Raw genomic sequence first — 26,173 nt, forward strand, 5'->3', positions numbered from 1 at the left:
AATTTTTTTTTTTTTTAACACATCGCCCATTTAACTTTTTGGGGGTTGAGAACTTTTCCCTATTATAAACAACATTGATATGAGTATTCTCGGATGTACATCTTTGTGGACTTGTCTGATTATTTCTTTGAGCTAATTTCCTGGAGTCTCAGGGTCCAGAAAAATATGTACATATTTCCATACTGCTCTTGAGAAAGAACACTGTACCAAATTTACTTCTACCAAGAGTATACAGGGACATCTATTCTCCTAACTTCATACAGATACTGAGAATTGTCATTTGGTGGCCAAAAACGCCCTTTAAGCGTTTTTGTTTGTAGGTCTCTGATTCATAATAAGATTGTATACTTTCAAAATATATGCATGGTCATTTGTGTCTCTTCTTTTATAAACTCCGTATTCATATCCTTTCTTTGCTTTTCTACCATTTATGTTAACCAACCCTCCTACCTTCCTTTCTTTCTTTTACTTTAAATTTTTATTTTAATTCCAGTTAGCTAACACTTAGGTTAATCTTTATTCTTGACTTGAAAAAGCCCTTTTTAATAGGCATATGACATTTTATATTCCATAGGTTACAAATATTTTTCTATTGCTATTTGCTTTTTAAATGTATAAGATGTTTTATTTTCCTATATTATATTTTATTTTTGTATTATTAAATCTTGATATTTTCTTTTGCTTCCTTTTCTTGTAGTTTCATGCTAGAAAGACCCTACACATCAAGATTTTATAAACACTCTCCTATATTACCCTAATAACATGAGTTAATTTTTGTGCATACAAATCTTTAATCCATTTGAAATTTATCTTGGTATCTTATGGGAGATAAAATGCAATCTTTTCTCCAGAACACTTACCAAATCTTGAATTTCCTAATCTATATTCACTCTTAGATATCCCTCAAAGATACATTGAGCTATAGAATTTCTTCTCCCTTCCATTTTTTAAAAGATTTATTCATTTATTTTAGAGAGCAAGAGAGAGGGTGAGGAGGGACAGAGGGAGAGGGAAAAAATCTCAAGCAGACTCCCTGATGAGCCCAGAGCACTCCTTGGGGCTTGATCCCAGGACCCTGAGATCATGGCCTGAGCTGGAACTAAGAGTGGGATACTCAACTGACTAAGCCAGCCAGGTGTCCCCCCCACCCCCTTTCTTCTTGCGGGTTTGCTAGCTCAATAAATGGTATTACCAGCATGTTGGGTTTTTCTGGGCAGAAACCAGGGGCACATTTTGTCCTTTCGTCCTCTTCTTCCTTACCTGCATCCAACCACCAAAGAATCCTAGAACCTCTTAGACCCTCTCACTTCCTGGAACCAACACCGGGCTGCCTTCCTCTTCTGCCCACATTAGTGCAGCCCCTCTAACCGGTCTCCCCACACCCCTTTGCCTTCATCCCTAATGCACTCCCCACACCGTGGAGACCTTATGAACTGATCTGTAATCCTGTTGCTTCCTACTTAAATGTTGCTTATTGACATTCATTGTTTTTAAGAAAAAGATCAAAGCCCTTAGGTGGTTGTCCAGACCCTAGTGGTCTGGCCCTATCCAGCATTTCCAGTCTTGCCCTGGCTGGTTCCTGAACACCCCGAGTCAGGATCTTCTCAGTAGTGTCCTTCCCTCCAGGACAAGGATAAGTGTCCTTGCCTCCTGGTCCCCTCTGCTCCCCCTCCCTGCCCCCAGGCATCTCTCCGTGGTACTCACCTTGATCAGAGGGAGCGGTCGCACGCCTCCGTGAAGTGGGTTCTGACCTCACTCTAAACTGGTCTTTGAAAACAATAAATGTCTATTTCCCTTCAGCCCTGGTGACTGTTCTGGCTGCAGAGGACCACAGAACAGTTCCCAAAGTTGTTTGGAGAACTGTGCTGTTAATATCCTTTACAGAACACTGGTCCCATGAGATGCTTCTTGGAAAAAGCATCTGTGGCTGAATGAATTTGGGACATGATACCATGTGGATATTCATAAAGGATGTCTGGGAACTACAGGCTCTGAGAGGTTGTACAGTAAGGAATTTAATTTGCCTTTGTTTTATTTTCCAAATATTTTTGATCATAGAACCTTTCTTCCCCTTTAAGAAGAACCTAGAGTATCTTGAGAGTTAACATGCATGGAAGAGTCTGGTGGTAAAATACTCCTTTCCACCACGTCAGGAGTGATGCTGCCTATCCTCTTTGAATTGCTACCCTGGCACCAAATATCTTTATTTTAACTGAGAGTTGGCAAAACTGACTCTTGTTCCACTATTAAGTACTCAAAAGCCCCCTGATTGACTAAGTGGAGTGAATTAGACCAATCATTGTTACATAATTAGACACTCAATCCAACGGCACATTTACCTTATGAGATTGGCTTTTTCAGCTTGGGTTTATTTTGCTTTTCTTCCAGGGTGTTTAGGGGAGACGTTAGATTATTGATTTGAGGCTCTTCCTTATTTCTCATGTGTATAATTTGGGGCCATAAATTCACCCTTCAACACTTCTTTAGCTGTGGGGGCACCTGGGTGGCTCTTGATTTTTGGCTCAAGTGATGATCTTAGGGTCCTGGGATCGAGCCCCATCTCAGCTTCTGCATTCATCATGGAACCCGCTTGGGATTCTCTCTCACTCTCTCTCTCTCTAAAGTAAATAAATAAAATCTTAAAGAAAAATATTATTTGGCTCTGTCCCACAGATTTTATGTCATATTTTCATTTTCATTCAATTTTGTTTAGGTCCCTTTAGATTTTCTCTTTGATCTATGGAGTATTTGTAAGTGTATTATGTAGCTGGGCCTTGTTTTTTTTTTTTCCCCCATGGACTTTTGGGCACTCCTGAGTTGCTGGCTTCTCCAACATCTGGTCTGGAACATAAGAAGCCAGAAGAAAACTCAGGAGTTCACCGCCACGTTGTTTCGTGGGTCCCGAGTTTCCCTGCCAGTCTGTCTCTTCCTGACCTCTCAGAGTCTTCTCGTGTTTGTTTTCTTTTCTTTTCTTTTTTAAAGATTTTATTTATTTATTTGATAGAGAGATAGAGAGCACAAGTAGGCAGAGTGGCAGGGAGAGGGAGAAGCAGGTTCCCCCCTGAGCAGTGAGCCCAATGGTGTGGTTCTATCCCAGGACCCTGGGATCAAGACCTGAGCCAAAGGCAGAGGCTTTAACCCACTGAGCCACCCAGGCGCCCCTCATGTTTGTTTTCTGTATAAGGTCGAGAGTTTTTGCTTGTTGGAAGAGTAGGAAAAATATTTCTGTCTCACAGTTTTGGAAGCAGAAATCTCATTCTGGCTGCTTTTAGGATTTTTCCTTGATTACTGACTTTTAACAAATTAATCACAATGTTCCTTGTTGTGATTTTGTTGGTGTTTATCCTGCTTGGGATTTGGTGTAATTCTTGGATCTGTGGTTTTATAATTTCATCAGATTTGGAAAATTTTTAGCCATTATTCCACCAAATATTATTTTATGCCCTACTTCCCTTTCCTGGGACTCTAATCACATCTGTTAGACTACTTAAAATTGTACAACAGGTCACTGAGTTTCTACTGAGTGTAAAATAAAAAATTTTTTTTTCCCTGAGACTCCGTGTATGTAGCTCCTATTACTGTTGTCAAGTTTACTAATTTATTCTGCAGAATCTAGTCTGCTGTGAAAGTCATCCAGCGTTGTCTTTAATTTCAGATAACTGTATTTTTCACATCTCGATGTTCCATTGGTTCTTTTCTATATCTTTCATTTCTATCCTCATTTTGTTCATGGTTTCCTTCACATTTTGAGCAAATTCCTTGTTACTCAACATCATTCATGATTTCTGAACTTGTGTCTTTGGACTGATACTTCTTTCGGTTATGGATTACATATTCCTCTTTCTTTGCCCAGCTAACAGGCCTTGTGTGGATGGATGGATGGTCCTTGGGAGTTATGGAGTGTTTGGGTTTTTTGTGTTTCTTTTTTTAAGTGCTGGCCTTCCCACCTTCTCCCCTTTGTCCCCCCGGCAGGTATGTAAGTTACTTGCTGGCATAAGTGATCCTTTCAAGGTTTGTTTCTCTATTTGGGGGGAATGGGTCTGTGGTCGCCTTTCCTCTAGGATAGAGATGCCCTAGGGCTGAGGTGCTGCTTTTTTCCACTGAAGCGCTGGGTGACCAATGAAATATCTGTTTTTTGACTTGGGAGACTTTGAACACAGGCCTCTAAGAGCTTAGGGAACTGCTCATGCATCACGGTGTTTGCCAAGGCTATGGAGTTCCAGTGTACTCACACACAGAATTCAGCAACAAACTCAAGGGGATGCAGGACATCTCTAATGCTCTTTTTCTGACTGGCTCTATCTTCTTTGGGACGCTGTCCCACACGTTGCAGCTACCTCGTCTCCCACAAAGTCCAGTTGTCCTTGGTTCAGGGAAACACTGTGTTCTTTCTCAGTTGGCTGCAGGCAGGAAGCCAGGACGATCACGGTACTCAGCTGTTCTGTTTTCCTTCTCTTGGGTGCACTACCTGTTGCCTAATGTCTTAAAAGTGTTTTTTTTTTTAAATATATATTTCATCTGCTTTACTGTGGTAGGCCAAGAGAGAGCTTTCTGTCACTCCATCACAGTGGAAGAAGTTCCAGATAATTTTTAGCATTCATTTCATCTGGAATAAAGTATCTGGAAGCAGGAAGGAGATATAGTTAATGTATCCATTCCCGTACCTGGCACACAGTAGCTCTATATTTAATGCTCGGTATTCTGATTATGATTTTCATTGATATCATTCATTGTAGGCTGTATTAATCAAAGGGTTTACTCACAGCCGTGACTTTTTAGATTTTTTTTTTCACTTTAATGGATCTGAGTAAAGCATACAGAATTAAAGAGCACATGTGTAAATTTGCATAAACACTATCAAATTTTGATGCCTACTCTACACACTGCTTCTTAGAAAGTAGTAGATTGAAAAGCAATTGTAAAAGATTTAAAGCTCAGACTCCGATTTCCAGCCTTAGTCAAGTAGAAATTTCATTATGTATTCTCTTTACAAATGTTACTCAAGCACAACAGTGATTTAAAAGTAATTGATTTTTTTCCCTGACTCGAATTAAAAAGAAAGTAAGCGAGTCAACAAAAAAAGTCATCTGGCTCAAGCCAGCAAAAGCATAAAGATTTATTAAGTCAACTCTGAGTAAGGCAAGGTGATATAATACACCAGGAACTCTTCTAAAATAAGCTAGAATGCATATTGATTGAGTGGAATGGTAGGGTGCACAGAAAAACGTAATACTCATACTATGGGGAACTTGAAATGAATTTACATACAAATGAATCTACATATAACAGAGTCATTCTCCATGGTTTATAATAAATCTTCAAATACCTTGTGTAAGACTGATGTCAGAAAGCATGATCTCTGTAAGGCAGAGAAGAGCGGTCACGTTTGGGAGTCTTTTGGTTGAAAATTTGCCTCACGAGTCACCCCATCCATATCCCTATGCCATGCACCATGCGTCTCCCCAGGGGTTGGCCAGAGCACCTGTGCTGTGGAAGTAGCTGCTGGCTGTTTGCATCCCAGACTGGCATGGAGTTTGTATCATTAACTGGTTTCATTTAATCCATCCCTAGTGTGGCCCTAAGAGCCCAGTGATGAAGAAATCCAGACAAGGATAGGCTTGGGACTCTCTCTGGTACCCCAGCCCTTTGGATCCCAGGTTTTACATATTTCATCCATACCTATGGGTTCATTCCATTTCCCCCATCATTCTCTATCTCTGTCAAATCCTTCCAGTTTGGAGTTGGGGGGCGCCTAGGAGGAGACTAACTTACAGACTGCGGACTTCTCCCAACTACATTAGCGCACCTTGGAGATCCAAGAACCAGTACATGCATTAGCGTTAGTCTGGACCCTGGGTTGGGCATTTACCTCGCTGGTCCAAAAAGCTCTGGACCAGAGCAGGAACAGATGGGCTGGACTGCCCGGAATTTAGGGGATCAGAAGGGTTTGACGCTGACATTGGACTTGTGGAGCAGAGGGGAGCTTTTGAGTTTTGCCAGGAAGTGGAGTCACGGAAAAGTCAGGCTGTTTCTGCAGCTGTGGCTACAAAAGTAACAGGGCATCTTCTTGAAGAAAGTGGAGTTTTCAGATGCCTAGCTCAAGACAGCGATTGCCTAATAAATACTTCAATTAAGCTTGTCTTCACAAATGGTTGGAAAATAGTACTGGTGTATATATATTTGTCAAGGCCTTTGACTTAGTCCTTTTCATGTTTCTCAGCACGTTCTTGTTTATATGTCTCCTCAACCAGTCTGCCACGGAATGCCGACTGTAATTGGTTAGTCTGTGCCCTTTCACGCTCAAAGCGATCACCCCATTAATAGCAAGACAACCTTCGGAATAGGTTAGTGAGAGGCAATCAATTTCATGTCTTTCCCATTGATGTAAATGACTATATTTATTGTGGGAAACACTCACTTAGACACTACTGAATTACAATCAACCTAGGAGAGCCTCAAAGTAGTAAATGTTTTATTCGACAGATTTCACTTAGTTAAAAATAAAATAGTCAGATGCCAGGTAAGAAACAAGCGTGAAATGAAACAGACATGAAATATATCAGCGTGAGATTCCTGCTCTAAAATGGGCTGGGAGTGACATATGGTGGTTTTATAAATGTGAGGTAAACCACGAGCAGAGAGGAAAGTACTTTAATACTAATTAAGTAAGCCTAGAAGTGACTCTCCACATGTACACAGAAACATTGCCTTTGAAAACTGACAAAATACTTGATTTTGCCCTTGGCTTTAGTCAAGGATTGTAGCAGTGCTGGGGAGGGGAGGTTAGTTTGTTCTGTTTTTTGAGTATCACTTTTTACATGTCTCTAAGCAAACAGAGATATATATATATATATATTAAGATTTTTATTTATTTATTTATTTGTCAGAGAGAGAGAGCGAGCGAGAGCTAGCACAGGCAGACAGAGTGGAAGGCAGAGTCAGAGGGAGAAGCAGGCTTCCTGCGGAGCAAGGAGCCCGATGTGGGACTCGATCCCAGGACGCTGGGATCATGACCTGAGCTGAAGGCAGCGGCTTAACCAACTGAGCCACCCAGGCGTCCCAACAGAGATATATTTTTAAAGTTTCTTTCTCTCGTTTTTCAAACTCTTAAGAGAGTGCCTCAATTTGAAGTGTCCTGGTCCATTCATTTGATGAGACGCCTTGCGGTTCGAGACACATACCCATCTTGTATTAACTCGTAGTATGGCTTAAACTCGGTAAAGTGGCTTTGTTTGTGTAACTTGTAAGAACAAACTGTTTCCTGTAAGTTGGTGTTTGGACCACCATGACTTCAGCCTATGGTCTGGTTTGTTAGTTTAAACCAGTCTCTCTGATGGGGGCAGAGGTGCCCTAGAATGTTGGTTCTAGATAAGGTCAAGAGCTCCATTTCTTCATCATGGGGGAGAGACCGGCTGGAGTGAACGTGAGCTTCCCAGGGGAAGCTGAGTCAGGGCTGGGCTAACCCTGGATCTCAGAACTGTCTTTTCTTTGCGGGGTGGGGGGATGAGGGGGCACCGATGCTTTTCCTTTGCATTTTCATCTTTCCCAGAAACATAACCAGGCATTTGGAAAATGAAGCAAATGTTCATAATTGACTCTGGCGAGGCATACAGCTGTGCCCTAGAACTATCCAGAAAATAGTCAAATATCCAGGCTCACACACTCAAACACTTGGCCACAAAAAAATATCACAAATTGTGAGTCTTTGGCTTTCTGGAGTTTCAGAAAAATAAATAAGAAGGTTTAGCAGATGACATTCAAAATAAAATCGAGTTAAAAAAAAAATCAGGAACCCCAGTTCGCTTTTCCCATCAGCCTCAAAAGGTTTATTCAGACATAAGAATCAGCCTCAGTTAACTATTTGACTTGACTAAAGGAGATTGTTTTGATGAGTGCCTTTTTTTTTTTTTTCTTTTTTAGTTTGCTTAGGCAAAAGGTCCCTTGTCTGGCATTTTGGGGAGAGTGTCACACTCTATGTACACAGCCAACTGGGCTCCATTGCTAGAGACCATCACCCTGGCTTCAGATCGCCGCTTGGCCGGAGCAGTGATGGGTGACAGTGCCGCTGGGGCAGGCAGCTGTCATCACCGTGTTTCTTTATCTCTCTAGGTGACGAGTGTGACATCGACATAAATGAATGTGACAGTAACCCCTGCCATCACGCCGGTACCTGCCTGGACCAGCCCAATGGTTACACCTGCCACTGCCCCCACGGCTGGGTGGGTGCAAACTGCGAGATCCGTAAGTATTTTTGCTGGTATTTAACCTCGCATATTCATTCAACGAGAAGAGGATGCTGAGCGTACCCAGGTGGCCCCTGTCAGCAACAGATGGGCGGTGAGCCAGAGAGCTAACCTGAGTCACCCGTGCCCCCGCGAGTCCCAGAGGAGTACCTTTGCTTGTTGTTCTGTGCCCTTCCCCCTCCTTCCTGAGTCTGAATCCAGCCTTTCTGCTGGGATGGGAATGTGCAGATGTCATCCAGAGTTCACGGCTCCTAAGACAGCCAAAAATGTGCCGAACAGAGGAGCATTAGAATCGTATCACAAAAAAGAGTCTTTGTGTTAAAAACGTGCAAAAACACACAGAATAGAAACTCGCTCTGCATTTATGTCTTCAAGCATCTTCAAACGTGTCAGGTTCCATCCATTGCCTGGAGAACAGTCCAGCGAGGATGAGGGTAAAAGGAAATCGGAAAAATGTTTCAAGCTGCAGAGAGTGAAGATTCTCTCTTAAAGATAAGCCCACTGAAGCTTGAAAATGTCATAATCAAGATGTCATGTATTAAATGAATGGATCTGAGGAGATGGAGGGAGATCTATAGGATAGAGGGGAACATGAGAAGCTCTGTGGAGTTCGGTTTTCCAGCTATTTGCGAAACTGAAAAATTCAACCCTGGAAGGGGTTTTCTTCTCACTGAAATTCATCAGGGCTGTGAATCTTCCATTAGGTCCCCCTCCTGGCCTCTCTCGGCACCCCCGCCCTTTTCTTCGGGTAGAGATGGCTCTCTGCTCTGCGAGTTTGGGAGGAGGCAAAAACATATGCATACCCCCGTCTGTCTGTCCATCTGTCTCCTTCTGGAGCTGGCCTGCTGTGGCCTCGCCTCTGTTCTGTGTTTCAAGAACGACCTCCCGTGGGTGGTCCAGCAGCACCTACTTGGGCCTATCTCCTTCCCAGTATGGGCCTGAGGTAGGGGCCACATTCTCTAAAACCAGTTTGACCAGTAACGCTCTCTGGGCTCCTCCCTGCTTACTCTTTGTCTCAGAGCTTCAGAGGGGAAGAAAGTCATTGTTTTCTGGGCTTCCCATCATTGACTTTCCTAAGCACCCCTGGAAAGAGTGGTCGTAGGACCAAATGGCTTTGCTGAAGATGGGCGGGAAGTCCTGTCTTGTTGAAGAAGGACACAGAAAGGGATTCTATGGTCAGAAGGCCAATGGCTACAAGCTGGTGTAGGATGTTAAGTCCAGTTGGGTGGAATCTGTTGTTGGAAAGCATCTCAGACTTGGATCAGCAGGACTGTGGTTCTTTCCCTAGCAGGACACTCATTGTGTGGCTGCATTGAATTATGCCACGCCTCAGTTTGTTTACCCATAAAATGGGACCAGTTTTCATTCTGAAATTTGGCAATGCTGTTGGAAATGATAAAGATTGTGCCTTGGGGCAGAGTAATACCTATTTATAACTTTTAAATCTTAATTATGAAAATAAATGGATAGGAGGGTATGGATAAAAAGTCAGGAATACACAAGAGGCCCTTAAAAAGTTTCTTAAGCAAGGCAACATAATTATAAAAAATTGAAATTTTATTTCTCCAATGATGATGATATAGGCAAAAGATACACAAAGATGGAATAATTGAAAGGGTAAAAGTTGGCTTCAAATTCTAGCTCCATCATGTGACCTGGACAAAGAAAATGTACCTCTTGGGGCCTTGTCATTCTCACTTATAAGATGGTGATGGGAAGATACATGCCCAGGGCGTGGGTCACGCCGAGTGGCCAGGTGTGAGGGGGCCCATCACACATCTTGGTCCACACGAGGGCTCTCTGTTTGCCCAGAAGAGCACTTTCCATTTGGTGATCTCAGTTGCACCTCTCCATTAGACCAAAGGTGCTAAAATCAAGAGTCTCATGCTCTACCGACTGAGCTAGCCGGGCAGTTAAAGGTGCTAAAATCAACGTCATCACAGATTAAGCTCTGCGAGGTCTGGGTGTTGGATGCTTCCACCCTTGACCTGAGTGTAAGAATGGAGAATGTGCAGCTGAGGTCTGCCATGATATGTAATGACATGTAACTGCAACTGGTGGCCAGCATCTAGAGAACTGGATCTGAATCAAATGGGATGGACCCAAGGACCAGGAGAGGAGAGTGCCTGGGTGGTCCAAGGTCAGGTGGGTAGATCCCAGTGGGAAGGCTCCGACGTGCACAGAGAAGAGGGAGAACTGTAACCCACATAGCTACATAGCACAAATGCCTTCAGAGTTGTCAAAACAGTGGTAAAGTAACCTCTGATCAGTCTGACCTCTTCCTCCAGAGGCCACATTGTCTGCCTCCCTCTCTTGCTTAGTCTGTTTCAGCCAAAACATTGTCCTGTTTTCTCTTCTGTGGACAGGTCAAGTTTGTTCCTGCCTTCAGGGCTTTTGCCTGTGCACTGCCCTGTGTCTGGAGTTTTTAGATTTTAGCACAGCTGTCTCCTCTGCACATTGACTAACCCAATAGTGAATGTTTCCTAGAAATTTGCCCTTTTAGAGGCAAACTGTTCCCTTATCGGTAATAAGGAGCAAAAATCTAGCCGACCATATCGATTTACCAAAGCCACCCAGAAAATTGATCCAGAACTATCTAAAAGGATCATTTAAATAGCTCTAGTGTTTCATCATTACTCTGAAACAAATGCAAACCCCAAGTCCTGGAAAGTAACAAAACAGCTAGGGAGAATTTTCATGATCTGCCATCCATTCTTACCAACTTGGGACTGACAACAATTTTGTTTTTGGGTTTCAATAAAAATTTTACCTTCCTAGAGTCAAGATCTAGCACAATTCCTATATATGTTTCTGTAGTGCTGTTTTGTATCGTCTGTGTAGGAGCTGTGAGGTTTATACAGTTAGAGTTGCAGTCAGTCTTGCTGACCAAGAACAGCTGGACAGTAAAGGACAATGAAGAGTTGAATCTATGGTTAAACTATTAAATTAATGGTGTTCTGCAGTTGACAAATAGGTGAATAGGCCAACCAATAATCAAGGGCCTCCTACTATTAAATATTGAACACTAGGCCCAGGAGGAAAAGATTAATGTAGCAAAATAAATAAAGAAAGATTAATGAAGCAGCCCCTGGCTTTCGAAGCTCATAATCCATGGTGGCGGGGGGGATGTGGGGGAGTCACGATATGGGGTGGGGTCGCTGTAGGTTTTCTTCAGGCTGCTCTAGGAACCCAGGGAAGGGGCCCAGAAGGAGTCTACATGGACATCTTGGGACTCTCCTCCCCAGAATGCATGGAATTTCATAATGGTTGAAGAAACCCATGAAATGCTTATGTTACACGGAAAGTCCTTATCATACAAATTGGTTGGGTTCTCTGGTTCTCATTTTCGTATAAACTAGGATACTTTAAAAATAAAATTAATTAATCTTCCACCTCCTCCAGACCTCCTCTTCGCTCCCCCAAGGTAGCAGTCATTAGCCATTTTTAGGGTCTATTTCCAGATGTATCCAGTCAATTTTGTAAGTCCTCATTCCCTCCCACACCAATGGGACCGTTCTATACATCCTGTTTAGCATCTTGTTTTTCTGCTGAATGATATATAGAATGTGTATCCATGTTGGCTTAGGCAGATCTCCCTCACTGGTGTAACCCCATGTGGCCCCCTAGTCTAGCCTCTAACCCTTTCTTTATATGCAGCCAGAGGCATCTTTTATTTTCTTTTAGTTTTCTAAAAATACATAGCCTCTTTCCTTTTTAAAAATTGTTCAGTTCTTTTTATTGTGGCAAAATACACATAACATATAATTAACCATCTTGATCATTTTAAGTGTATAGTTCCGTGGGACTGAGTACATTCAACCTGTGTGCTACCCTCCCCATCATCCATCTCCGTAACTCTTTTCATCTTGAAAAGCCGAAACTCTGACCCCATTAAGCGATAACTCCCCGTGACCCCTTCCCGCAGCCCCTGGCAATCACTATTCTAGCTCCTTTCTTGCTGTTTTTTAATCTCCCCTTTGCCTCATGCCCCAGCCTCTGGCAACCACCGTTGTGCTCTCTGTTACTATGAATTCAGGTGGCTTTTTTCGTTAGATTCCACGTATAGGTGAGCTCATGCGGTATTTATCCTTCTGGATCTGAACTGTTTCCCTTCGCATCATGTCCTCGGCTTCCTCCGAGGAAGAGGAAGAGAGGCTGCAAGTGGAGGGGTGTCTTTTCCAAGCACAAATCTGAACACTGAGACCCTCCTTCCCACCACTGCTTCCATCCCTGCCAGTGCCAAGCTTGTCTTGAAGACTAAAGACTGAAGGCCACACTGGGGCCTGTGGGACCCGCGAGGGAGATTCCTTCCTTGCTCCAACAGCCTCTGGCTTGCTCCCGCCAGTGGCCACTCTGTTCCCCTTCCACTCTCTTGTCCTGTTCCCCACCTCCTCCCAGGTCTTGGCCTGGCACCCTGTTCCTTCTGCTCTCCCCTGTCCCTCATTAATACCTGCATACCCGTGGAGCCCAGCTTCCTGCAGACCCTCACCCCTGGAGCTCTCCTGACTCCCTGGTGAGATGGCATTTCCCCTTGTCCTTGCCAGTAGCACTGCAGAGGTGGTCCTTCATTGGCTTGGCACACTTGTACGTCTGCCGCTACTTTGTGACCTTTTTTTTTTTGTTCCTGTACCCCTCAAAAGACCGGGGGCTTCTAAAGCCAACTGTCTACTTTCCCTCACTCTATATCCTGGAACCCAGGACGATGCCTAGTACATAGTAGGTGCCAAATTAATGGTTGTTCAGCAAACGGATCCTACAAAGGAGGTGAGCTCTTCTTTCTATTCCTTTCCTACGCCTTCCTCTTCTGAAGACTAATGAGAGCTGTTAATATTTTCCAATCTCATTGGCTGCCTTGCTTGTCCAGATAACTTTTAGGTATAGAAAACAGAAGGTAATTTGAAATTGCTCCTCTCAAGGAGTCTAGCAGCAGATGGTCTCAAAATCATCTGGCTGTCTGATGTCTACACAGCATACACTCTCTATGTAACACAGGTGAACACATCAACTAGACTGGCTACATTCATGTAGGTAAATTAAAAACCAGATACAGGCAGTATGTTTTAGAGTGAAATTTTCAAGTCTCTTGACAGCCCTTTTGGTGGAGTGGAGGTTGGTCTGGTTTTATCCTCAGCCTGGCCCCAAAAGGCCTCTATCCCCTTGAGCAGCTGCTCCAAGCCCAGCTTCTCTACTTCGCTCAGGGTGCTTTGTTTAGGGCCGATTGAAGTGTTAATGCAAAAACACATTGAAAAATACAAAACCCAGAAATGAATTTAGTTGAAAAGTAAATACAACTGGTCCAGCAGACCATAGCATGACATTTTTCCCAGAACAGTCTGTGTGTTCTAAGTCATGCACCTGCTTGAGCCGATGGGATGAATCCAGCCAGCACACTCTGGTGCACCGTTCCTCCCTGGGCTGCGCTGGAGCTGGCCTGTAGTAAGGGATTCATGCAACCGAACTCCTGGGACGCAGCAAAGCACTAGGCTCACGAGGGTCTTCGGACTTCTGTTGGGACCGGAGGCGGCAGCCGCAGCCACCTGGTGCAGATACACTCTCGGCTTCCAGACCCAGGAATCAGATCCAGCCCAGTTGATACACTCTCGGCTTCCAGACCCAGGAATCAGATCCAGCCCAGTTCCAGCCTGGTTAGTGTGTCCAGCAGCCACACTCACTTCTATCAGAAAAGTGTTAGCTGACAGTAAGGTAGGGGGAGAAAAAAAAAAAAAAAGGAGCAGGGGTTGGGGAGGGGGGAAGCAGAGCTTTTTGGAGGCATTTCGAGAAAGTTCTCCCAAAAGTTCCAGCAACCTGGAAGGAGAGTTTGGGGAAGTAGAACGGTTGATCAGAAATGCAAGCAGTGTGGGCAGCTCAGGCCTGGGACACTGTGCAGAGCGTGTAACCCGGTGTCGTCGTCTTTAGTGGCCAAGAGGTTGTGCACTCGCTGTGGATATAGGGTTGACACCATGTGGGGCTATTTACATGAAGGCAGACGTCAACTATGAGGGCTCATTGAGAACTCGTGTGGCCCTGCCACGGGGATCAGAGTGGAGCCCTCTACCCAGCCGGAGGGGAAACAGGGCTGGCTTGGCTGTGTTGATGCTAGATGGGTGTCAGAGCATACTCTGAGCATTGGACTGCAGCCTACAACTGAATTTTTCAGAGAATGTTGAAATACAGGGAAACCAAGTGAGTCATGCTCCTCTTCCAGCCAGAAAAATGAGCGTGTCTCTCCGTGTGCACCAGGTGTTGCCAAATGAAGGGGCTGTGACCTGCGATGGAGGCTTAGTTCGAGCTTCACAAAACACCTTCTCCCATCCACGGTGATCATTCCCTTGCCGTGATTTATGCCGGTCCATATGCCCATCTGTGAGGTCATTCGGCTGGAGCAGTGAATGCTCTAATAGTCAGCCTCTCGGCGGCATGGGCTTCGTGAGCTTGGGCAGGCAGCCTCGGGTGGCCAAACCAGACCTCAGGGGTCTTGGTAAAAACTCAGGAGTCAAAAGATCTGGAGGCAAACACACTTCATTCATCTCATTCTTCTCAAACTTCCAGGAGCCATCAGGGCCCTCTTCCTATTAGGCTTCTAGGAAAGGGCTCTGCATACTTGGCCTTTGCTTGGGGGATCTGCCCGTGCTCTTCCTCCGACTGTCACTTTTCAAGGTAAAGAAGAGCTGGTTCTTGGGGTCCGTGGCCACTGAGGATGTAGCTAAGAGGAGGATCTGAGTACCCTGAGATTGCAAAACTCTCACAGTGCATGGCTTGGTGAGAAGAGTCTGAGCATTTTGTGGGAAGACAGGCCCTTCCACACCCACCTCTGAATCCCATTTCCAGGCACCTGGGGTCCTAATGTGTGAATAATGGCATGAGGCTGGTGCAGCTGTGAGTCACATAGAGACAGCCTTCTCTTCCCAAATGAGTTTCACTTCTCTCTGGTCTTATCTAGCCCTTTTTATTGCCAAAACTTCCAGGCCTGTTCACATCATCCAGAACATTCCACGTGTGTGCAGGCCCACAAACAGGACAGACATAACTGGGCACTCTTGACCTTTTCCGGGCGGGAGATTATGTTGCCTTCTTCCATTTATTTTCCTACTTAGACAGACTGGTGCTTTTTTTTTAATATTTTTTTTTTAGATTTTTATTTATTTATTGGACAGAGAGAGATCACAGGCAGAGAGGCAGGCAGAGAGAGAGGGGGAAGCAGGCTCCCTGCCAAGCAGAAAGCCCAATGCGGGACTCAATCCTAAGACCCTGAGATCATGACCTGAGCCGAAGGCAGAGGCTTTAACCCACTGAGCCACCCAGGTGCCCCAGTCATAATGATTAAGTGCGATGTTTTCAAAGACTTAACATAGTAGGAAGACACCAAATGTTCATCAGTCCTCTCATCCTGTCTTGATCTTTTCAGTGTGTGAATAGACAGAGCTCACGTGTGACTGTACCCTATGGCTAGGTCCTGTTCGGTCCACTGCTTTTATAATTTTGTTAGAACGAAATCATCTCTCCAGCTCACTGAGAGCTGACTATTTAGGTGCCTTCCCATTTTTTGACCTTTATAAAGTGTTTTTTGGCTTGTGGGGTGAGAAGAGGGTATGGGATTGGACCTCTGGCTAGAAGCTGTAACATTTTCTTTCTTTAAAAAAAAAAAAACTTGAAAAAATGTAAAGTAAAAAGGGTTCAACATGAACTTTATTAGCTTTGAACAGTGTTAACTTTGAGTGGTGAATACTTGGGGGTCATGCTTACTTAATGAACTGTTTTGAAATGTGTAATAACTGAGCATTTAACATTTCAAAAATTGGGATGCTGAGATGAACATCCTTGTGCATAGAGCTTTATGCATTTATAGGATCATTTCCCTAGTACACATTCTAGAAATTGGAATTTCTGGATCAAAAGATACTCCATGAAGTCTGCGCAGGGGGCCGTGTATCGATTCACACGTCCTCACGTCTGTGCCCATGTCAACTGTGGTTCTCAAAAATCTGAGATAATATTTGGGAACTGATAGAGGAATTGCCTTCTTGGAGAACTATGAAACTGAACACTCTTCTACTTTTATTTTTTGGTGGATTCCTTTTTATAAGCTTTGCCCATTTTCCTATGGTGTGTTTTTTGTTTTTCTTAATGATTTATAAGATGCCTTTATATGTTAAGGGCATTAGCCTTTGATCTGGGTTATGCATGGAAAAGAATTCTTCCCAGTTTGGACAGCCCTTATATCTTGGGTTGCCAAAGCAAGGACAGCGAAGACCTCCCCATTCCAAAGGTCATGGCTCACATTCAGTCATTTGCTTATTTTTGCCTCAGATCTCCAGTGGAAGTCGGGCCACATGGCGGAAAGTCTCACCAACATGCCCCGGCACTCCCTGTACATCATCATCGGGGCCCTCTGTGTGGCCTTCATCCTGATGCTGATCATCCTCATCGTGGGCATTTGCCGCATCAGCCGCATCGAGTACCAGGGCTCCTCCAGGCCAGCCTACGAGGAGTTCTATAACTGTCGCAGCATTGACAGCGAGTTCAGCAACGCCATCGCCTCCATCCGGCATGCCAGGTGGGCTGCGGGGGGAGGGGGCGTAGGGGGATCAGAGCTGAGGGAGATCCCACTTCCACCTGTGCATTCCCGGGATGGGGTGATGTTGTGAACAGGACTGCGCACCTGCAAAGAAGATTTGACAGACGAAAGCAGAGGTTTCGTCTGGGGGGAGGACAATGAAGCTGCTTTGTAAGCAGCCTCTTTGCATTTGCTGCTAGCTTTCTGTTTTTATTGGATGCATTCATTCATTTAATTTGTGTTTATCTGCACTGGAAATAGCCGATTCTTAATCATGGTGTAGGAAACATTTTTTTGATGGCTGCTTTTTGGAATGTCTCTAGCTACGTTCTTCAAACAGCCTGGATAGAAATAACCTTTGCTTTAGGGGCTTTCTTCAGGAGAGACAAACAGCTATCATTCTGCTGTCAGTGTTCATATCCTATAACATGGTGTCCTTTTCTGGAGGAAGGACTGCTGGAGAGACAAGAAGGGAGTGTGGTACCACAGCATGAGTTCCAACTACCCCATTACCTGACTCGCTTTCACACAGACCAGTCAAGCCTCCACAAACATGGTTCCCTCAACTGAAAAAAAGACATAAGTCCCCCTGCTTGGAGGGTTAAGGCAATCAAATTAAATTATAAATATTAAAGAATTATACAAGCCAATAACACCATATTTATTTCTCTATTATAACACTAAAAAAATCAGCTAATCTAACATTTTGTTGACTTCTGGAAAGGACAGTTATTACCCGAACAATCACGACAGTGTTTGTTAAAGGACAGCTATCTCTTCTTTCAGTTGCTCAAAGCAACTGAAAGCTCAAAGCAAACAATTCAGAAAGTCTGGGCAGTAGGCAAGAGCGGGCTGAACTTGGTGGCTTAAGATTGGGGCTCACAAGAACCAGTAGCTGCATGACCTTGGCTGAGACATGGTATACTGGTCTTGCTCAAAACATACGCAGATCCAAAATCCATCCGAATGGCATAGAAACTGAGAGGTTCAGAAAGTTTGCCTTCTTTGTGAGAAATCTCCAAACCCAAGACTCCCATCTGACTGGAATCTTGCCACCTTGGTGGAAGCAAAAGTCCAGTCTTATTCTCCAGGGAGAGGAGCCACTGGAGGGAGAGAGTTTGGGAGGCATGGGGCAGCTGCCCCAATGCCAGGTGGGACAAGGGTACCTTTTTTTCTGAGAGCTGCACCCACCTTACTTCTAGAACTGTGAAAGAGAAGGGGAAGGTGCATCTCCTTCCAAGTCGGGACCCATGCGGTGGCTCCTCCTTGACTCTCCAGGGCGAGCTTGCCAACACGGCCTCTGGGAAGCCCAGAGACCAATCCCTGCCGGCCTTGTTGATTTGACTCCTACCCCGACCAGTACCTAAAGGGCCTTTCCTCAGGGTCCAGCACATAGTGGGCTTGGCTTACTTGAATTTGAGGTCTGTCTTTTGAAGGACAGTCTCTGTTCGGGGTTGGTGTATGGGTGTATGGTGTCTTGACATGCCTGACGGTGGCTTCATTCTAAGGCGGCAGTCTCGTAAGGGGCCCGGACGGGAGATGGAAAAAGGAGAGGAGAGAAGACAAGCTTCTCTGTTGCTCAAGAGCCTTCTCTCTCCATTCCCCAGGGTGCTGAGTTCACCAGGAAGGAGCAGAATTGGGGGCATTATACTGGGATGCATTGGGACCCCAGAGGGACCTCTGGCTAAGATTCTTTGTGTTCAAGAGGAGTATTTTATTTCAGCCCCAGAATAGTTTAAGATAGATTTCTCTGAGCTTCCTGCTTACATAGCCTGCTCGGAGGATGTTTAACTGCATAGTCTTGGAAAGAAAGAATAAACTTGAAAGCATTTACAAACCTGGTTCTTATTTGGTGCCGATTTTTATCAAAAATATTTTCTGCAGAATTCCCAACCGAAAAGCTCCTCCATGCACCAGTGACTGCAGATAAAACCATTGAAGTCAATATAATACCTTCCCAGATATCTGGAACATTCCCTTATAAATGTTTATTCAGCTATGACCTGTGGTTTCTACAGCATGGCTCCCTCGAGGTCCTGGCTGGGTCTCTGGTGCCTTTCCACTCCCTTATCATGGAAACCCTAGAAAGGCATTGAAAAAGATATTACCGGGGCACCTGAGTGGCTCCGTGGGTTAAAGCCTCTGCCTTCGGCTCGGGTCATGATCTCAGGTTCCTGGGATCGAGCCCCGCATCGGGCTCTTTGCTCAGCAGGGAGCCTGCTTCCCTTCCTCTCTCTGCCTGCCTCTCTGCCTACTTGTGATCTCTCTCTGTCAAATAAATAAAAATAAAATATTAAAAAAAAAAAAGAAAAAGATATTACCTCCTCCCTGGTTTCTAGCAGTGACCTAGAGCTAAGGCCCCTTTCACAGCCTGTCTCCCAGCTGCTGGCCCGGGGGTGACACTGGACCGGAATGACTGCGGCTTAGCTGCCACACGGGACGAATCCGAGTGGGTCGCCTGTGACATTCCCGAGGGACTGAGGAAGGGTCTGGCAATTCTGATGCCAGCGCTCGGTTGACACCTGTGCTCCCTTTTCTCTCTCTCGTCAAGAGTCCCCTGTCCTGTGGCTGCTTTGCTCAGGCTGGAGAGAGTCTGCAAATGAGCAGCGGGAGTGGATAGCTCTTTCACACCCTGGAGCGAGGTCCCATCTCCGGGAGGTTACTCTTTGCTCCCCTAGCTCTAAGTGTCTGATCGCAGAACACAACAACAGAACAGCTGTGAAAGGACCCAGCCTTGTTTTCTCAAATAGCACCTTGGAGTTTGGGCCTTTCTCAAGGTCAGGTCCATCTGCGTTCCCTGCGTGGTGTTTTATCTCTTGACTTCCAGGACAGTATGAACTAGAAGAATGCAAGTTCTTTGATCCGCCTCATAACTGGTTTGCAGTACCTTGTAGTGAGATACGGTGTACAAGACTTGTCACTGGGTATGTTTGAGATGTCAGTGACAGGAATGCTGCTATTGCCAGCACTTGCATTACGGCGTCCAGTTTTGGTCGCCACCGCCGGACACTAGGCTAAATCCTTTGGAGAGAGGGACCATGGGCGAGTCTTCCAGTCTTCATCGAGGGCCTGCCAAATCTCTTAGAATTTACAGACCTTACATTGCCTGGGTCTCTATGACTACTTAGCTCTGCCTTTGGAGTATCAAAGTAGCAGAGATGCATTTTGAAGGGGGCTCAACTGCGTTCCAATAAAACTTTATTTAAAAACAGGCAAGAGGCTATAATTGGCTTACAGGCTCTATACTTTGTTAACCCCTGGTCTCCATGATAATTTTCTCTATTTTCCAAATTTGCTTTTTACATTTAAAACGTATCTTTGTGATAAGAAAAAAAAAAAACAAAACCCTGTGTGTTATTTGAAGGAATAAATAAATACTCAGGCCATGACACAGGTAAGCTCTTACATTGGTTTGATGCCTGAAAGTTTAAATGGAATTCTATGGGGATTAGCTTATTTCTTAACATCCACCCAATTTTGAGACACTAAGGAAGTATAAAAAGCTGTTGGGATTAAAAATTTAAGTAGGAATACATTTTCATTTTTTTTACTAGATGTGAACTTGTTCCTGTGTTAGGTGTAGGAGATTCAAGGAAAGTCCTGTTTCATCTTATTGTGTTTTAAAGATTTTATTTATTCATGGATGAGAGAGAAGGAGATTGAACAGGGGGAGGAGCAGAGGGAGGGGGACAAGCAGACTGCACACTGAGCACAGAGCCTGGCACTGGCCTTGATCTCAGGACCCTGAGATCATGACCTGAGCCAAAACCATGAGTTGGATGTTTAACCGACTGAGCCACCCAGGCACCCCTCATTTTATTGTGTTTTAAAAGCCATTTTACTTCTAAGCGGTGGATACTGCACTGTGTATGGAAGTCTGTGTGTCACCTAATGAATTTGGTTAAATAAACATGTAAGGAGCTAGTTAAGTCATAGCACAGGGATTCCAGCTCCAAGATAGCGCTGGGGGCAGTGATTAGCCCTTTTAAAACCAGGTTACCTTTGTAACAAGCATTATACCTTATGACCCGTCCTGGTTTGGAGCTGATCTCATTAGCACTGTGCACACAGCCCGTGACTTGCCTAAACACGAAACAAGGTTCTTGTTCTTTGGTTGACTCCGTGCAAGTATGGTGGCCACGTGTCTCCTCGTGACTGGTTTCAGCACTTGCCTCGTCATGCTCAGTGGGTCTGAAACACCTGTCCTCAAACCTGCCTTGTCAATATTCAGCCCTGTGCTGACAATTTAAGAGGACAGCCCTTTGAATGATAGTTGGTTGGCAGATTGTGTAACATGGAGGCATTTAACTTTCTAGGTTTTGGAGACACAGATTCTTCTTCAAACTGTGAAGTCATATAAAAATAAAATGGATATTTTAAACACACAGTCAGCCTATCAAGTTACTTAAAAATTTTCCTCTTGGCCAACCAACTGGTTAGAAGGCAATCTGTGATTTGCTAACCCTCCCGTCCGAGTTCCCCCAGGAAACTGTCCCATGACACCTTTGTGAGGATCCAGAGGGATTTTCCCTGGGATTGCCTGACTTTTGAGATGAATCATATTATTGGTGGTGTATTGTTACCAACGAATCTAGCTGTTTTATGAGAAAGAGATTGTCAAAATATTTGCCCCTTAAAGTAACTTCTAAAAGTTTCAGCCTAGAGAGAATGTGTTAGGATCCAGGTGGCTTTGCACTTTCCCTTACCCCAGTCTCAGATGATGCTGGCCCTGCTCCATTTAGATACACAGACCATAGGCTGGACTCCAGCTCGATGCAAGCACGTACCAGCGAGGGTGCATGTTTCAGACATGATTGCATTGAAGGCTTTTTCATCTTATGGTACTATCCTTGGTTTTCTTGGTGGCAGAATGCATTAACTCTGTAAGTCTGCATTTTGCCTGGTATGCACCTGGCACAGTTTGTGCCTTGGTACCCCCGAAGACAAGTAAATCTTGAGTGAATCAAAACAAAGGATTGATGAATGTTTAAAAACAAAAGATCCAATGGAGAATGCATTTCCTCCTTTCTCATTCTGTTGTACTTCTCACTCTGTGGAAGACTGGCTTTCCAAGAGAGCAGAGGGAAAAGAAGGAGTGGGGGCCGGGGAGGTAGGCTGAAAGCCATGGTAAATAAGCCCTTTGAAGTCTTTGGGGTGCATCCTACCAGGCTTTTTATTTTTATTTTTTTATTTATTTATTTTTTTTTTTAAAGATTTTATTTGTTTATTTGACAGACAGAGATTACAAATAGAGAGGCAGGCAGAGAGAGAGGGGGAAGCAGGCTCCCCGCTGAGCAGAGAGCCCGATGCGGGACCCGATCCCAGGACTCTGGGATCACGACCTGAGCCGAAGGCAGCGGCTTAACCCACTGAGCCACCCAGGCGCCCCCTACCAGGCTTTTTAAAACGTAAGGTTCCTTACATGTTTCTTTTTTGAACCTCATTGGACTTAAAACAGTTAAAAAATGTGGTCTCTCCATGGAGGAGGCGTAGTAGGTAAATGTGGAAGATTGTTTAAATGATATGGTACCCCAGGGACTTGAGGGAAGGTGAGGCCTTCCATGGGAAGAGACCACCCAGAGGTTGAATTTATGTTAAAAATCTTCCATCTTCAGACTGGTTTGGCAGGAAGTTCTGAAAATGGATTTTGACACCCCTGGCTTCCGGGCATCAGTCCTGCTGCTAAGAGGATTTAGGTATACACAGATCTTTTGGGACAATGGCTTGAGCTCAGAGGAAAAAAGCCAAAGACCAAAAAACAACAATGGCTTGTGTATGCATGGGGTGTGGGGAAGAACAGGTGGATGGCGTTGGATGATGGGTGTTGAGTATCATGGACAAACATCTTCTCTGAAGTCCTTTCCTCTCTCTGCCCTTCTTCTCATGTTGGGACCTCAAATGACCTCTGGGCATTCCTAGCCTTCCTATAAGTCCCCAGGCCCTAGAATGGATGTAACTATCTCCAGATAGTTAATGGCTCTCAGAAGGAAAAGACAGATATGTGTCTTAAAACCTACCGTAGAGCTGTCAGGCCAGGCTGCTTTGCCAGGATTTAGCCTAGAAGCTTCAACATTCATTTGGACTCCACGTCTCATGAAATCCTTTTTTTACTCCCTGCACTGGAGACTAACACGTGTACTCGTTCAGTGGTGATATCCAGATCTCTTAAATTTCTGTGCTTGCGAGAGAATGTTTTTCTTAGGGTATTTTTATTGTTATTCTTTTTTTTTTTTTTTTTAAAGATTTTATTTATTTATCTGACAGAGAGAAATCACAAGTAGATGGAGAGGCAGGCAGAGAGAGAGAGGAGGAAGCAGGCTCCCTGCTGAGCAGACAGCCCGATACGGGACTCGATCCTAGGACTCTGAGATCATGACCTGAGCTGAAGGCAGCGGCTTAACCCACTGAGCCACCCAGGCGCCCGTTTAAGTTATTCTCGCTATGTGCCTTTCACAGGACTTGAGATCCACTGTTCCTCTAACTGGGGTCCTCTCTCCCCTCTGGTTTCAGGTTTGGAAAGAAATCCCGGCCTGCGATGTATGATGTGACCCCCATCGCCTACGAGGACTACAGCCCCGACGACAAACCCCTGGTCACACTGATCAAAACGAAAGATTTGTAATCTTTTTTGGGGGATTATTTTTCAAAAAGATAGGATACTACCCTCATTTAAATATTTTTAAGAAAATAAAAAGCTTAAGAAATTTGAAATGGTAGCTGCGCAAAAGTTTTCGGGAGAATATCGAGGAACTAATTTTCTGCAGCTTTTAGTTTGGAAAAAATATTTTAAAAACACGAAATTTGTGAAACCCATAGACTACGTTTTAATGTACTTTCAGCTCTTTAAACTGTATGCTTTGACTAGTGTGTGCTGTCCCCATGGTAGATGCCGTCAGGAAACGCAGCTGGCTTTCTGTGGCTGTTGCAGAGAATAGTCTAATTGAGGAGAAGTTTCCATGTGACGTGTGAGTGCCGGCTTTCTGAGTAGTTAGGAAACACATGTAGAGTATGACCCATATAACAGTATACCCGTTAACCTAAACAAAGTCTGAAATGTTTGTTTTGTGAACCAGAGACTAGTTGCATTTACTATTCCTAACCCGATTGAAATTAGCCTTTGCCTTATTCTGTGCATGGGTAAGTAACTTATTTCTGCACTGTTTCATTGAACCTTGCGGAAATGTTCTCTTGAGTTCGTTCTTGTCATTTTCGTAACAGTCGTCAAGCCAGGCCTTGAAATCGTGCAGCGAGAGGGCCTCGTGAGGCAAATTACAATCGCACCGAATCTATATTTCCTTTTAGGAGTCAAGGTTTTTCTATTGTGAGTAAGTTAAATTTGCATTGGCGTTGTTTGTTGCTAAGAGGTAGTCAATATAAGAGAGTCCTAGTTCCGTAGTGAGTACTTCTCATAGTGCATCTTTATTTATATCCAGGACACGTCTGTGGCTGTATTGCATTGATATGTGCTTCTTCTGATTCTTGCTAATTTCACAGAATATTGAATAAATGTACCAAGTCCAGGATGCACTTGTCTCTCGTTCTTTTAAAATCATAGAACACATTTTGGGTTTGCTACTTCAGGTCAGTCTCACTGTTTTTCACATTTTAACTATGCCAAGGAGCCTCTCCCTTTGCCCTCCTGGTCCTCCTGATCTCCTAATTGCCAGGAAACCATCCTTACCTTCCTTATTTTTTGTTTTTAAGATTTTATTTTTTATTCCTGAGAAACACAGACAGAGAGAGGCAGAGGGAGAAGCAGGCTCCCTGCTGAGTAGGGAGCCTGACGTAGGACTGGATCCCTGGACCCTGGGATCATGCCTTGAGCTGAGGGCAGTTGCTGAACCATCTGATCCACCCAGGCACTCCCTCCCTTCCTTTAAACATGAGAGACGGGGAAGACAAATAACAAGAATTCTCCTTTAAAAACATTTTTTTACTTAAGATTTTATTTATTTGGAGAGAGGGAGAGCTTGTGCATGCACATGAGGAGAAGGGAGACGTAGAGGGAGGGGGGAAACAGTCTCCCCACTGAGCGGGGAGCCCAAAACGGGGCTCGATCCCAGGATCCCAGGATCATGACCTGAGCTGAAGGCAGATGCTTAACCGACTGAGCCACGCAGGCGCCCTCAAGAATTCTCCTTTTTAGCCCTTACTTCAGAGCCTGTCAGCGATGTGCAGGGCACCTGCAGCCTCAGAAACTATCTCACATAGGCTGGTGTCCAGTGGAGGTCAAGTGAAATTGCCTTAGCAAACAGCAATTTGGTTCTTAGGAACTTGAAAGCAGCTCGAAGCCACTACATATTCAATTCTATTTTGCATCTAAATACACCAAAGTCTCGGTCTTTTTTTTTTTCTTATTCTTTTTTTTTTTTTTTTAATTCATTTTGTCTACACATGGCAACATTTGGTCATTTGGTAAGGCCAGGAAAAAGGCCCTGAAACCAGGTGCCAGGGAGGTTTTTCAGGCAAAAGGAAGGATTTATGATGCAATCCTTTCCCTCTCTTCCCTCAAACACCTGTCCCCAGTCCTACAAACGACATAGCAACCCACCCACACTCTTGATTATTAAATGATAGCTTGCAGTATGTTAATATTTTTAGTTTGCATAAGCACTTGGAAGCACATTTAGAATAAAATATGAACACGGTCGTCTGAGCATTCGTGGGAACATCACAGATCGTGCTTATTTCCATCTCCTCGGGGAGACTGTTGGTGGCGTGGCACACAGACCCCTCCATCCACAGGAGAGGGCCTAGGAACATAGGTGGCAGTTCATCCATTTTCCCCTTGACTCTCCCCAGCCCCCCATGTTCAAGGACAATGTCCATGCTCCTGTCTCTTCCTCTGGAGGCTGTTCCATCCCACCCTCGCAACCCTCCAAGTTCTTGGTGATGCCCCTTGAAGCACTTGTTTGGAAATCGTGTGTCAATCTTGATCGTCATTTATCTTTTTAAAGCAAATGAAGAGAGAGCCTACTTATTCAGGTCATGTTGGCTCACCTGCCTTTGGATAGTCTGAGGGCCGACATCACACATTCAGTAAGAAGACATCTCACTGAGCATTCGCTCTGCGTCAGGCAGACGGTGACAAAAGGAGTCTCAGGAAGGGACCGTAGGTCACAGTTTCTTCACAACCAGCACCTCATCTAATCCCCAAACAAATAAATGCAGACCCCCACTTCTGAGAGCCCGGTGGAGGTCAAGGAAAGGTTAACTGCCATGTGGCAGCAGGTTTGAGCAGAGTGGACTGGAATCCTGCTTCCGCTGTTGCCCTGCTAACGACTCAGGCAGGAGCTCTGGGCTTCGTCATTTGGAAAATGGGGACAGAGATAGTTCCAGAATGCATGTAAATCACTCAGCTCACCTCTAGCTCACA

The 26,173-nt window shown here is 44.6% G+C and overlaps 1 protein-coding gene across 1 annotated transcript in view; it reads left to right on the top strand.

Moving 5' to 3' along the window:
- The window catches only part of DNER (delta/notch like EGF repeat containing), a 315,989-nt gene extending 291,669 nt beyond the window's left edge, over window positions 1-24,320 (top strand). Inside the window, exons 11-13 of the mRNA XM_059167803.1 lie at window positions 8,110-8,241; window positions 16,551-16,797; window positions 23,308-24,320. Of these exons, the coding sequence (XP_059023786.1) occupies window positions 8,110-8,241; window positions 16,551-16,797; window positions 23,308-23,419 (491 nt within the window). The 3' untranslated portion in view covers window positions 23,420-24,320. The remainder of the gene's footprint in view (window positions 1-8,109; window positions 8,242-16,550; window positions 16,798-23,307) is intronic.
- Window positions 24,321-26,173: the final 1,853 nt, after the last annotated feature.

The sequence above is a fragment of the Mustela lutreola genome, chromosome 3 (assembly GCF_030435805.1).
Source record: "Mustela lutreola isolate mMusLut2 chromosome 3, mMusLut2.pri, whole genome shotgun sequence".
In the NCBI taxonomy this organism is placed as follows: Eukaryota; Metazoa; Chordata; class Mammalia; order Carnivora; family Mustelidae; genus Mustela; species Mustela lutreola.